We start from the raw sequence: 13,690 nt of genomic DNA, 5'->3' as shown, positions 1-13,690 counted from the left end.
TCTTTAAGGTTTTAAGTAAAAATATAACAGGACGAGAAGAACTCGCAATAAACTCATCGAGTCTCCGATAAATATTTTTTTGTAAACAACCATAACATCATGTTCCTTATCATATGTTATAGCACTAACTATACATCCTTTTTAGTAGGCAAAAAATGTAATGAATTTGTTTTAAGAAGCTTCCTAATTTTATCTTAATATCTCTAACTGTGGTGCGGGACCTTATTTTATACACAAATTTTCTTAAGAAATTTCCTATTATATATGTGTATATATATATTCATACAAGATTGTGGGCCCGTCGTCGCGCCTCCCTGTTGCAGTGAGTAACGTATTTAAGAAGCCTATTAAATACATAAATTTTAGTTCTCCGAGGTCTTTATTACCAATTAGTAGTTTGCCTCTACACGAACAGTTGGACAAGGTCAGCTTTAATTACGCTTTAAACACCAAAACTAATTAGTTCATTAACTTAATGAGCTAATCTGTCAACTATACTATCAATTCGTTCTGATTTTCAATTAGTCCAAATACGAGTGATTGATGTATTGTTTATTAAATATAGCGTTAACTAAGCGGTAAATAACACTGCCATCAAAGGTTCATCAGGCTAAATACCTCCTGCTGTTAGACGCTTAGAAGCGTGAAACGTTTCTACGCGAACCCATTGGGACAGTTAAATTTCTTGCATAATTTTTTTGCTTTGCCTACCTTTTAGGAATTGGTACGCTCTTTTCTTGAAGGACCCTAAGTTAGTTCGAATTAGTTTGGAAATACTTGTGGTGCGCGGCAAAAACTGCCTTGCTTAACTTTCGTAGTCCAACAATTTAGTTAAGTAATATCTTCGTAAACTAAAAGTCAAATTATCATCATTATCAATATAAGATACCATCATATTATCAATCAAATATTTTATCTCAGGTAAAAGTCGTACAAACGCAACAATAACAAACAAAGATAATATATTGAATATAGCGACTAATATCTATAAAGAACTATTAATTTGAAAAATAACATAATAATACTAATAATGAATAACTCCAGGTTCGCGTCAAAAAGGTTGAAAAGATCTTTAGATGATTTGTCGTCATTCCAAAACTTAAAGTAATTCTAATTATAGTTCAAAGATGAGAATATAATAGAATTGATATCCATTGATTAAATCAATAGTTATAATCTGAATTTTATTGTTAAATTTCGAAATCCCAAGAAAAAGTTGATAAACTTGGCATTTGTATCAATTGTATATGATAATAATGATGTAATCGTTTAATTTATCAATTTCAAAAGACTGCCTTTAAAATTATCAAAACGTCCGAAGCGTAAAGCGTTTCTGTCTCGCTATACTTATCATTTCATTGACGCCTCAACTGGACTAAACACTAGTTATGATCTAGTATCAAAAACATACACACACTTAGAAGAGTTTGAGACAAAAAAGAACTGATAATCTCACATTACCAGTACATTTTTCCTACAGAATTACTTCCTGTGGTGAAGCATGTACGTCAACTATTCTGAAGCTTTAGCACTTTAAACCACTTTTTATTAGTTTAAAGTGCTAAATTCTAAGCCCTATACGATAGATACCACACAATGGCTTTATCAGTACTTCAGGTTCTCACTGCGCGGCAGCTGTTTATACCCTATCGGCCTACACCCTGTCTTCTTTGCCGACGAGTAGGCATGTCTGCGATAAAAATTTAATGACGTGGAATAAGTGATGGCTGTGTTTTTTTTAAATAAAATATGTAATACTGAAGCAGCACTCTAAGGTAAAACTAAACGTAAAACGTATACACGCTTTTTTTAATCTTACACGGTTCCAAAATTCAGAACTTCGTACCAGTCGGTTTATATAATTGAGAAAAAAAACCAATATTTTTAGTCCTATAAAAAATGTCCTGTAAATTTACCTGTGTCGAGTGATCAATTTTTTTATCTATGTCCTGATTACGGTGAGACGCTTCTTTTTAGAGGTCTGTACTTTTCATTTATTTTGTGTTGGTTTTGTATTGGTAACGTAATATTTTTGGTTTTTTAACCTACAAGAGCCTCCCTACCGAAACAAAGTTTTTAGCGCTACTGGTTTATATATATTATATTACGATTGTCTAAAAGAGATAGTTTACTAGCAAAGTGTTTTGTATTTATTTTTTACAAACATAGAAAATACAATAATTTCCACTTATAAAATTAGATGATATACATATGACAAACCTTATATGCGCACTGGCAATAATCCTATCTCCAGCCAACTGCCACACGTGAAATTCATGTACCGCCAACACACCGTCGACCTCGTCCAACAGACGCCTTTGTATCGCGTCCACCTGCACAAACATTTAGATATGTATTTGATATGCCACATATGTCAACTAAATTTAATATATTCAAATGTGTTGGGAAAAAATTGACAAAAGGTAAAAATACCATAGGGATGGAAAGAGAAGCAAGGGAAGACAGGAGAGCCGAAGAGAGGATGACATGAAGCCAGGGTCTTAAAGACCAAAGGGACAGGTAGAAATGGGGACATTTGGAGGTCTTTATTGTACAAATATTCATAACTGTATCAAAGCATACTAAAAAGGATTTATATAGTAAAAGCTTATTTTTTTATACAGTTCCTCAATTTAACGTCAATTTCGACTGGTTTATCACGACGAACGTCAGAAACGCAGTCCTTTTAGCGCTGCATATAGAGTTTATATCACTAATTCTATACATATACGGCTGCATGGAGACATTCAATGAACTAGTATCTTATAATAAAATTTACGAACGTACGTTTATTTGTTTACGTCTAAACATTGTTTCGTAAGGTTCAATAAAATAAGCCTTTGCATGTTTACAATAAATTTCCTTTAGAAGTTGAATTCATATTATCATCACGCTCCCAGTTGTATTTATCGATTTTCAATTCAAGTCCATTCCAATTTTTCAAAATCGCTTACAGGCATCGTTATTTAATTTGATCTTAATTCAAAGGGTATTTATTACGTATGCAGTGTTGGGTCCTTGGATTTTCGTATTTGGTGATTACGTCAACAGTGATTATTGATTTCTTTAAGTGGGGACTAAGTGGGGGACATTGTCTTTGCTTGAAAACGAAATGCATTTTACAAAATTCCTATCACGTTCATGTACCATTATTTTTCAGAACTTTGCTTACTTTTGTTGACAAGAATAATGGAACTGCCCTTTTACTATCTAGCTTCAGGGGATGGCGGTATAGTACGGAATAGAAAATAAAAACAAGTAGAAAAATTTAGATAACATCACATCAAAGCGTGCCGAATGTGTAGCAGATTCAAGAAGATCGAATAATACTTTATAGAATTTCTATTTCTATATATTCTAACTTTACCAAAAACACAATTCTGACAAAATAATTACCGAAATTCTTCATTTTTTACATGAACAAAGAAGCCCAAGGCATCGTCGGACGGAAAATCAGACGAAATGTCCGGACACTCAAACGCGCAACATGTCTTATCGCAAACCAAACGAACTTTATCACTAAAACTATTGTTTGGCTAACCGCACACGTGTGTATGAATTTGATTTTACGACTTATTACAGACCTAGAAACAGGTCATCGAAATAAACGTTTTTTTTTCTGTTTTATTATATATTCTGCGTCTTCAGTCGGTAGCTTTGTCCAATCTGCTTCCAGCGGTGCTCTCTCATAACAGTGTACAGTTTTGAAGAGTCTTTCACTTGATCGATCAATCTGGTTGGTGAACGGCCACGTCATCTTTTGCCTCCTTTCGTTACTAGACACAATCAGTTCTCCAAGTTCTCATCGCCTCTGCTAATTGTATGGTCGAAATATGACATAATTCGTTTAGTTTGATTCGTTGAGTTCACGATTTAATTGGCATTCATTTAACTGACTCTAAATTTACATTTACTGTCAGTTCTCAAATCAAGGCCGTAAAACGGAGGAGAAAAATACACGATGAATCCTTAATCGCTCTATTGCATTTAGTTTAAACAGATGGAAGATACATGGACTGCAACTATTCCCACATAAGATCTTGAAGCAATTAAGAAATGGTTAAACTCCATCAGCAGTAGGCAATACTAAGTAGTAACACGGTATCATATTTAAGCGGGGCACAACCCGCAGACTGAATAAAGCTTTATACATTTAAGGTATGTAGCTAAAATTGTCTATAAACATTTACATAGTCCAATGGAATCCAATTTATATAATAAACTAGCTGACCCGGCGGCGTATTGCCATATATTATATATAATTTCCAGGAAGCATTTTTTTAGCTCAATTAAAATAACCTATCTACTATACTAAAAATAGGGGATCATCGTAGAAGGTTGACAATTAAGGGTTGTATGTATTTTTGTATGATGTATCATAAAGTAATAATGGCAAAAACAACTGTCAAAATTTTTTTTTTGGGGTGGACACCCCTTAACACTTAGGGGTTTGAAAGATAGATAGTAGCCGTTTCGGAGGTATATGGGAACGAACATTGTGACACGAGAATTATATAAATATAGAGATAAAGCTAACAAGCGAAAGAAAGGTTCAAGTAGTATGTATCGACTAAAGAAAAGAAATACGCCAATTCTTTGGTATTGGTCCCAGATTTATATATGTAGTGATTATTAATGTGGTCATTTGTTTTTGCTTATAAGTAAGTAATTAATCAGATTTCTGTGCCTGTCAACTTCCTAATATATAGGTGATAAGGCCGGTTTCCTTACGAACCAGGGTTCATACCTTCTACCTCATCAGAGTCGCACACTGAAGCGAACACTGGTCAACTCGCATAAACTAGAGAAAATATTATGGATTCTTATCAATAAAAAACAATTACGGATACAGTTTAATATCTGTAGAATCTAACTAGTAACAAACTGCTCCTTGCAGTCACTCTTGTTAATTAAGGACATGTGTAAGTAACAAATAGGTCAAAAATCTTTGACAATTTTATTGCGGTGTCATAAATAACTGTCTCCGCGTCAAGAGACTTTAGTTTAAATCAAACACATTGAATATTTTACACATTTATCTAATAATATTATGAAATCTTACCTGTATATGTGTAGGTACAGTTTGTAGCAAAATAAGTGCAGACTCCCTTAACAGTGGCCACACTGAGGTAAGTATTAATATAACTAACACTATACTAAGGGCTGGGTCAATGTAAAATCGGTAGTCCCATTCAGTCAACCATACAACTAACGCTGATATAACCACTATTATTGAGCCTGAAACAAAATTACACGTTGTATTGAACAATGATATGAACATAAAGTTCATTTGCAAAACCACTCGGTCTTGGATTGGGATTAAAGATTACGGGAATTAAACCTCTAGGTACAATGTTATAAAGATACAATTCGTTTGCAAATATACGAAGGTCTTGTAGCTACTGGTACGAAAACCCCAGGATTCTTCAATAGTCTTCAAGTACGTTGTAGTAATCCTGAACATTCCGTACTGGTTTTTATGTATGACGAATAATTTCGATTGCAAGAATTTAGAACCATGAAAACGAACTCTTTCTATTACTCCAAAAAAAATATTGTCTAATCACGGCTAACATAGTGGTGGCGCGGCAAATTCATTTTCAATAATTTGACAGTGACAATTCATTTATATAATTGTGGTGTGCTGTCAACATAAAATTTACTTTGTTGCCAAATCGTCTCCAACATAAACGTATCGAAAAACATTGTTATTCTCAATCTGTTGCTATTTATAATTCCGGACTAGATTTAAACACATTATAATTCAGTTCACAGATTTAAAACTTGCAAATAGAACAGAATACGTAAATATTTTTACACCCACAGTCATTTTAAATTTAAAAATATCACAAATATCTGTTTGTTCCTTGTTTATATATTCTGTAAATTTGTAAATTTCATATAACGTCCCTCGATTTAACTACAAACTCCCTAATGAGTCGAAATCAATTGATTTAGCTTGTCTTCCATACAATGATACATTCTAAATAGCATTAAAAGCCTGCAATAAACTCGACTGTCGACATCGACATCTGATTGCTTGCACTTGTGGACTGTTGTTGACCATGACTAATAAGTAGGAATCGTAGACTATCTATGCTATTATAGATAAATGCACAGTTCAATGCAATTGATTTTTATAGAACAGGGAGCAAACACCGCCGCCCATGCAGAGACCCAATGGCAGACGGCTGACAATTACGTTGCTGTCATTTTAAGAATTGGTAGGCTATATTGCGTACTGGTTTTATAATTCCAACGTTCTTTTTGTAGGAAAATTTAAAATTTTTAACTAACAAGCAGTATATCAGTATCGAACTGATAAGTGTGTGAAATGATTCCCCATATCACATCAGTTAAATTTAAACGATAGGAAGAAAGTGGAGCAAGGTTAAATTGTTTGCATTTTGTATATTCCAGAATTAATGTCAATGACAGCACGGTTATCGAACTGGCCAAGGCTATAGAGATAGATCCTATCAGACACTACAAAATATTGTAGAAATAACATTGTTCCTCACCAACTAAGACACTTAAGAAGACCACGTGTAGCCTCGATAATAGATGCCAACGCCTATACTAATATATATAACCTATACTATACTAATATTATAGAGGAGTAATGTTTGTCAGGTAATGAATCTATTGAACCAAACTTCAAAACTCTTTTACCAAATGAAAATCATGTTTGTGGGTGTTAAAAAAAATATATATATCAGCGGCGCTACCTTTTTTACGTCTGTGCCTCATTGTCTCTTTGATAATAATTTGTCAATCTAATAGGCAAACGTCTCATAGGCTGCTCAGCGTTCTGTGCTCGACACAAGCCGTCGACATTTTGGCTCTAAGACAAGCCTCACTGTTCGTTAAATGCGCACATAGAAAGAAACTGCATTGGTGCACAGCCAGGGATCGAACCTCAGGGATGAGGGAAAGCCATTAGGCCAACACTGCTGCGGGTGTTATAGGCTATTCAATAAAATGAAAAAACATTATCATGCCAGTCAGATTTGCAACGTCGTATGAAAACAGTAGAACGAATACGTGTCTTACGAACTCGCCTTAAAGATGAAAAATATTTTGTATATATTGCGTTCTAGAGTACAGTGGTGCTTGATAATAAGGCCTACAAAAAAACCAACGAGAATATATGTCAACTTATATATCATACTACCCGACACGACCAGGGCTGATTTGCGAATCTAAACCATCCAGAGCGCGACCCGGATGCGTACATACAAAACAAAATGATTCTAATCGGTCCAACCGTTTAAGAGGAACTCAGTGGTATACAAACGTACAGTAGAATTATATTTATAAAGATAAAAAAACAAGTTCTCAGACGTGCTATCTCTCTATCGGCACAGCCAAAAACTACTGCACGGCATTCATTGCTATTTTCACCAATATGTACAATGATTAATGATTCAGGAAGATTGAGATAGTAATTCATGCTTAACAAGGTAAGGCTCTACTATAAATTAACTAATAATTTTATTAATACAATTCAATATAATTCATAGAAGGGCGTTACAAAAAAACAATTCAGATCGTTCTGATCCTGCAGGTGTTTGGAGATTATTTCCTGTTGAGAGAAGCGTTCGATCGCCTTGTTGTAATAAAAAATATATACACTTCTTTATGTCATTTATGTGTGGCTTAAAAGCGTGGCGTATAACTTGGTAGGTATCTGATGGAATAATAATTGTTTTAGGGGCAGAGAAGTATCATACAATTGGACAATTGATTGGCGGAAATATAATATAATATAATAATAAAATAGTTCCGATCGATAAAGTTAGTTTAAAAAAAACATGTGCAAATACTACCGGTAAGTTATCGAAGTGAAACTTCTTTATCGGCGTTGTAAAAAAATTACCGTCACAGTTTTCGGTTACGCGCCATCTTTTTCTTGTCCCTACCACGGTCGATTCGAAGCCATTAATAACAAAAATATATAATAACGATAACAATGATACTAATAATTATATTACAATTAATGAAATTCTGTAATAATATTAGTAGTAATAAAGTAAAATTAAATAATTGTACTATTTAAATTCATGTCTATGATAATAAAAGCCATTTGTTAAACTTTAACTATATTTAATCAATTTCTGTAAAGTTGCATATAATAGATTTTGTTTTTTTTTCGAAAAATAAGGTTAAGTTTCACTTCTTACGTGTGCACACGCACACATTTATTTTGTTCAATTAAAATTAATCCTTTTTTTAATAATATCTATATATACTTCAGAGAAAAGTTAAATAATAAAGTATAATAACAATAATAAAGAGAAATGAAGTATAATAAGTTTATTTACGTAAACAAAAAAATTAACAAGAGTTACGAATCCCAAAAACTCAAAAGACCAATCGCGGTCTTATTGAAATATAATTACTTGATTTTGAGAATAAAATAGCATGAATGTACCGGAAGCAATCATTTTAGAATTATCCTGAGAGATTGGACATTAGGCATTCTCACGAATTAATTCGAGAACCTCAATTGGTAGATTTACTTTCAAAAAGTAAATCTGTTAATTTAATTATTCATTATTAAATTATATTATAGAAAAAGCCACATGCTAACGCCGGTCCATAGAGCAATCTATTACTATTGCCTTTATACAACCTTCAGCGAGAAAGGCAGAATTCTTCAAGAATGTATGAACCGGAAACAAATGTATCTAACCTTCGTAGTAATATTGTAACACGACTCGGTCATTTTTGCTCAATCGCCTTTTTAAATAGAATACGCATAATGAACAATTTGAAAGTATGAAAACTTTGTGTTGTTGAGAATAATCTGTACAAGAAATATCATTACACAGGATTAAATAACACGTAGATAATGATTAATTTATCAAAATACCCATAGTTAAGGATGATTTACATTTGCTACTTTTTAATACGTTTTTAGCATTCCTTTTCCAAGAAATCTAAAAAACACGCATTTCGCAAATGTGAATGTGCTATGCTATAAAGCACGCTAAAAAATCTGACGGTCAGTCAGATTTTTTATCGTTATCTGTGGTTTTAAAAAAGTGCGGTTATTAAAATGGCGTCGCAAGTGAAGTGGACACGGGATCTGACAACTAAATTGTTATCAGAATACGAAAAACATGCCTGCTTATGGGATTCGTGCAGTGAAACTTATAAAAACAAAATTCTTAGGTATAATGCATATGCAGACATTGAAAAAACTTTAAACATAAATATAAATGATGTGAAACTAACTAAACTAAACTTATTAGAGATTCCATATTTTCTACTTGCGATGCGAATGCTTTCGTCGCTTTTGAGACAACTTGTGATGAAAATAGCATAGCAACTGTATATCGGCATTTTAATTACCACCCCTTTAGTTTAGCATGCTAAAAAAACCATGCTAATTAGCACGGAATTTATAGCAAATGTAAATCAGCCTTTATTGATTAATTAGCGATTGTTGAAGTTACCAACAATATTGATTTTCATATATTAGCTCTACGCAGCAGATGAGTATACGATTCAATGGAAAGCCAAACATGACAGCAACACAGAACAGATTAGCTCGTAGCCTTAGGGCTGATTGCAAATAACCGCAGAAGGAAAAAAATATAATTCTAAATCGCGTGACAAAAAAATTATACTGATTATTCTAATCGATGATCACCTAGCATGGCATTCCTAATGCTATGGTGGAGTTAAATTTCGTCGGAAACTGTATTTAATGACAATTAACACGTAAAAAACTTGACGTTTAACATAACTTTGACGGTACATCGTAGAGCAAAGGCATCTTGCGTAGAGACGCGTTTTGATGTTTTTTTTTTAAATTATCGTTTAATTTTAAAGCAACACCGAACAGAATTAAAAATAAAAAGTATATGTTCAATAGCCACCAATAAAGGTTTTTAAAGTCATGTCAAATCTTCAATCAAGCCTTTAGAAAAGCATTTGTCACTTAGTAATACGTTTTATCTTTTTTGTCTGGCTTTCTAGATATATTTTTTTTTACTCAAACGAATTTAACGTATGAGATAAGGACGTGAATATAAATAATGTACTCTTTGATATGCGTTTGATATCAAAAAAGTTATCTATAACAGACTCATATCTTGTTACCAAGTATAGCCTTGTGGAAGAGAAATTCTTAGACGTACTTCGACAGTCCAAAGTCGGTGGTGTTATTAATCGTCCGACATGCAATGGTCACTGTCCTCAGCGTTCTCAGAATCACGGGAACACAAAACAAAAGAAAAATGCAGTACAAAATGCAGCTCTCGTGTTATTTTTGTACATAACTATGTTACATACATATAACTACCAATTAGGATATACATAACTATCCGCACTACGGTTAACCCACGTCAATCACCTTGACTAATTGACGAAGCCTTCATTAATTGACTATTATTTAGTTTTCGATCTCTAAATTGAATCACTCACGTTTCATACTAAATTAAAAACATATTTATCTTTATATCATAATGCCAGGAACACTTTGATCATATTTTATCTATGGTTTACTTACCTAAAGCATCGGAGAGCACGTGTAAAAATACTCCCTTCATATTTAAGTGCCCCGGGTCAGTACTTTTCGGCGCTTGCTTCTTCGGTAGCTTGTCAACTTTGGGTGGTACCATTTCGTCTGTCTCTTCATTATCTGTGGTCGCATGGCCAAGGGCCATGTCCGCATTGCTATTCACTAACTCTGTGAGGTGTCTGACATTCGATGGAGGTGGAACACCGCCGTGTGTGTGGCCATGACTGCTGCCGTGTTCTGTAAAAATTAAGTTTTATTCGTACTAACAGGAACTATGTTAACACTACGTAAATAAACTACACGATAAGCATTTAAATACAATTTGTCTTATAAATGAAATCTAGTTCTATAGTTTGTGTATTATTGACGTGACAACGACTAATAAATCGATGAACGCCGGCTGTACGCATGAAAAAGCATGACGCATTGTCCCGTTACGCTCATTGTACGCTAACGTCGCATCTGTCTCCTTTCCACTCGATTGACCTATGCATACAAGGATTCACTCCTTTGTATCCATACAAAATAGTGATTATTAAAAAAAAACAATTCAATTTGATTCATAAATGTATGCAATCATATCATAAATGTTTTGTTATGACGTTGTCACGTTAAGCTATCGTAAACCGACTTTACAGACAATCGTTTATTTTGTAAAATTTCAGATGGGAAAGTTAAATAAGTTTTTATCAGTATATCACAAATTATATTCAACTATGTAACAGGCTTTTATGTAAACAATAATAGGATGGAACAAAACTTTCTTACTCTTTTAGTTTTTTCTGCTACGACTATTACAATAGCATTAAAAAATGTAAAAAAAATTTGCAAATGATGAAAGATAAATTTATTAATTATTCATTCAACTGTTAAATTATAGTAAGCTGTGATAGACGCGGGATTAAATATTGTACTCGCATATTTAATAATTGGCGAAGTTCCCATGCCATAAAGCATTGTAAAGAAGCGTATTAAAAATAAAGGGAATACAAAAACTAAAAAGCGAACAATTTGACGTCTCACACAATGCAAAACAACAGTGGCAATTGGCGGGACATATAGCAAGATGCACAGATAAAATATAGACTTTCGGACAATATGGCGCCCATAGAGAAAGAAAGCCATGGACAGAGAAATTTGGAAAAAGCTTGAGGAGACAAGGGTTTCCGATCAAAGATACTTACGGAAGTGAGTAAAAGAAATAACAAGAAAAAATAGATATATTGCGAATTTAAACTGTATATTGTTAATATTTGTGAAGATTGTAAATAAACGGGCTTTATTATTTATTATTATTATATTCAATATCACAACAGTTATTCTGGAGTAACACACGACACCTTGTATGGTGTCTTACACGTGTACAAAAAGACTTTTAAAACTAATACTGTTTCTACCAGGAATATTTTGGTCTGTTGACCTCGGATGGAAACCTTTTTTTGTTTATGTTAAATCGAACCGATTAAGATTCATTTGATTTTGAATTTCATTTATTATTTAACTAGAAATACGACCAGAAGTGTTTCAGACCATTCTTGTTTAAGCAAGATTAACTGCCATTTATTATTTTAAACATCCACCTAGCACAGGCTACAAATTCGTAAACACATAAAAGTTACGTACTATAACTATATAAGTATAAGGTGTATAAAAACTACAGAATCTTTCATTTCGCAAAACAGTTGATAGAATCGACTACATTTATAAATATAAAATGCGGAAATAAATAAAAGCCTCCAATCGGTCGAATTGTTCGCATAGATAGTAAGCTCTGTTATCAACAGGTTATTGTTCTATTTCCAAACGATAATTTCAATACGGGGACAATAAACAAAGCCGGCGTCTATTGTTTGGCAAACACCTATTGTAAGTCACCTTGACAATTGAAAATAGCTAAATTAAATAATTGGACATGCCTTTGACTAAGCGTGCGAGTTGTAAAATCTAATTTTCCATTCCTTTTTTAAAAAAGTGAGTGTTTCATGATTAGAATTGTTGTTCTGTTCAATGTCGTCCTTATTGCTCCGTGTCAAGGCTTATTCGACAATGTATACAAATTCTTACGTTGTTTTGACGGTCATGGTTATCGTTATACGCCATTGATATATTCAGAATACAGATTAATTTGCTGTAATGTTTTTATCGATAAAAATCAGCTGATAGGTTGAGTAAGAGTTCATGACCTTTTAGTGTGAATGACCCCGAATATGTCTTGGCAGTGTGCAGAGTGCATAGCATTTATTAGCACTTTAACATAACAGAGATGATTATTTCATTTGATTAAATCTTTTTTGTCATGTATATTACTCGTACCTATTAAGAATTATATTTCTGTTTAAAAGGGATCTTGACACTGATAATTTTATCATTCACAACGTGTTAAGACTGAATCTTTATATCTAAATAGCAATTTCATAAGATATGTACGAGCCAAGGCTTTACAATCATTGCTTGCTCAGCATGTATTTTATATGGGCGGCCTAATCGCCGTAGTTATGCCCGGAGAGTATGCTCGCGTCGAAATTTCTCTTATCATCGATCAACATTTTATTTATCATTTAATTAATGAGCATTATATGATGGAGCAGTTGTTATAGAGTTCCCATAACCAACGATCCCGCATAATCAATGTCATGAAAGTGCATGAAGCGAAGAACGTCAGGACCGTAGCAAGTGGAGATCCGTGGATTCTGACCACCACTTCGATAAAATGCGTAAATATATAACTGTTAATGGCAGGGGTTTCGCGAGTGCGTTGCCGGTCTTTTGCGAATTGGAACGCTTTTTTCTTGAAGGACCCTAAGCCGAATTGGTTCGTAAATACTTCAGCGGTGCGCGGCAAAAACTGCCTTAAAAAACCAGAGACTATTAGTCCAAACAACTCATCTGAACACTCTCCATGATAAATGCGGTAGAAGATCCAGAGAGATCCCTCATGTCTACGTAACGCCACGCAACGTAACGTAACGTAACGCTACGTAAGGGATCAAGCCACTTGGAAAGTGATTGGTCGGCGAAGATTCGAAACTATCGCTGGTACTGTAGGCTTTATAAGTTATTAAGTATCGCGTGGTGTGCTTTTAAATTCGTTTACTACTTAGGCTTTTTGTCATGACCTAAAATACTATATTCAATGTCGTTTTAATTGAAATCTGTTGA

At 33.6% G+C, this 13,690-nt stretch overlaps 1 protein-coding gene across 2 annotated transcripts in view; it reads right to left on the bottom strand.

The window, feature by feature from the left end:
* Positions 1-13,690, bottom strand: part of LOC123712391 (zinc transporter 1) — a 31,802-nt gene that overhangs the window by 11,421 nt on the left and 6,691 nt on the right. For both annotated transcript variants that reach the window (XM_045665445.1, XM_045665446.1), the window contains exons 4-6: positions 10,520-10,768; positions 5,063-5,238; positions 2,221-2,333 (exon numbers count right to left, since the gene is read on the bottom strand). In XM_045665445.1, the coding sequence (XP_045521401.1) occupies positions 2,221-2,333; positions 5,063-5,238; positions 10,520-10,768 (538 nt within the window). The remainder of the gene's footprint in view (positions 1-2,220; positions 2,334-5,062; positions 5,239-10,519; positions 10,769-13,690) is intronic.

This window comes from Pieris brassicae, chromosome 7, assembly GCF_905147105.1.
Source record: "Pieris brassicae chromosome 7, ilPieBrab1.1, whole genome shotgun sequence".
In the NCBI taxonomy this organism is placed as follows: Eukaryota; Metazoa; Arthropoda; class Insecta; order Lepidoptera; family Pieridae; genus Pieris; species Pieris brassicae.
This window is presented reverse-complemented; position numbering and strand designations above follow the sequence as displayed.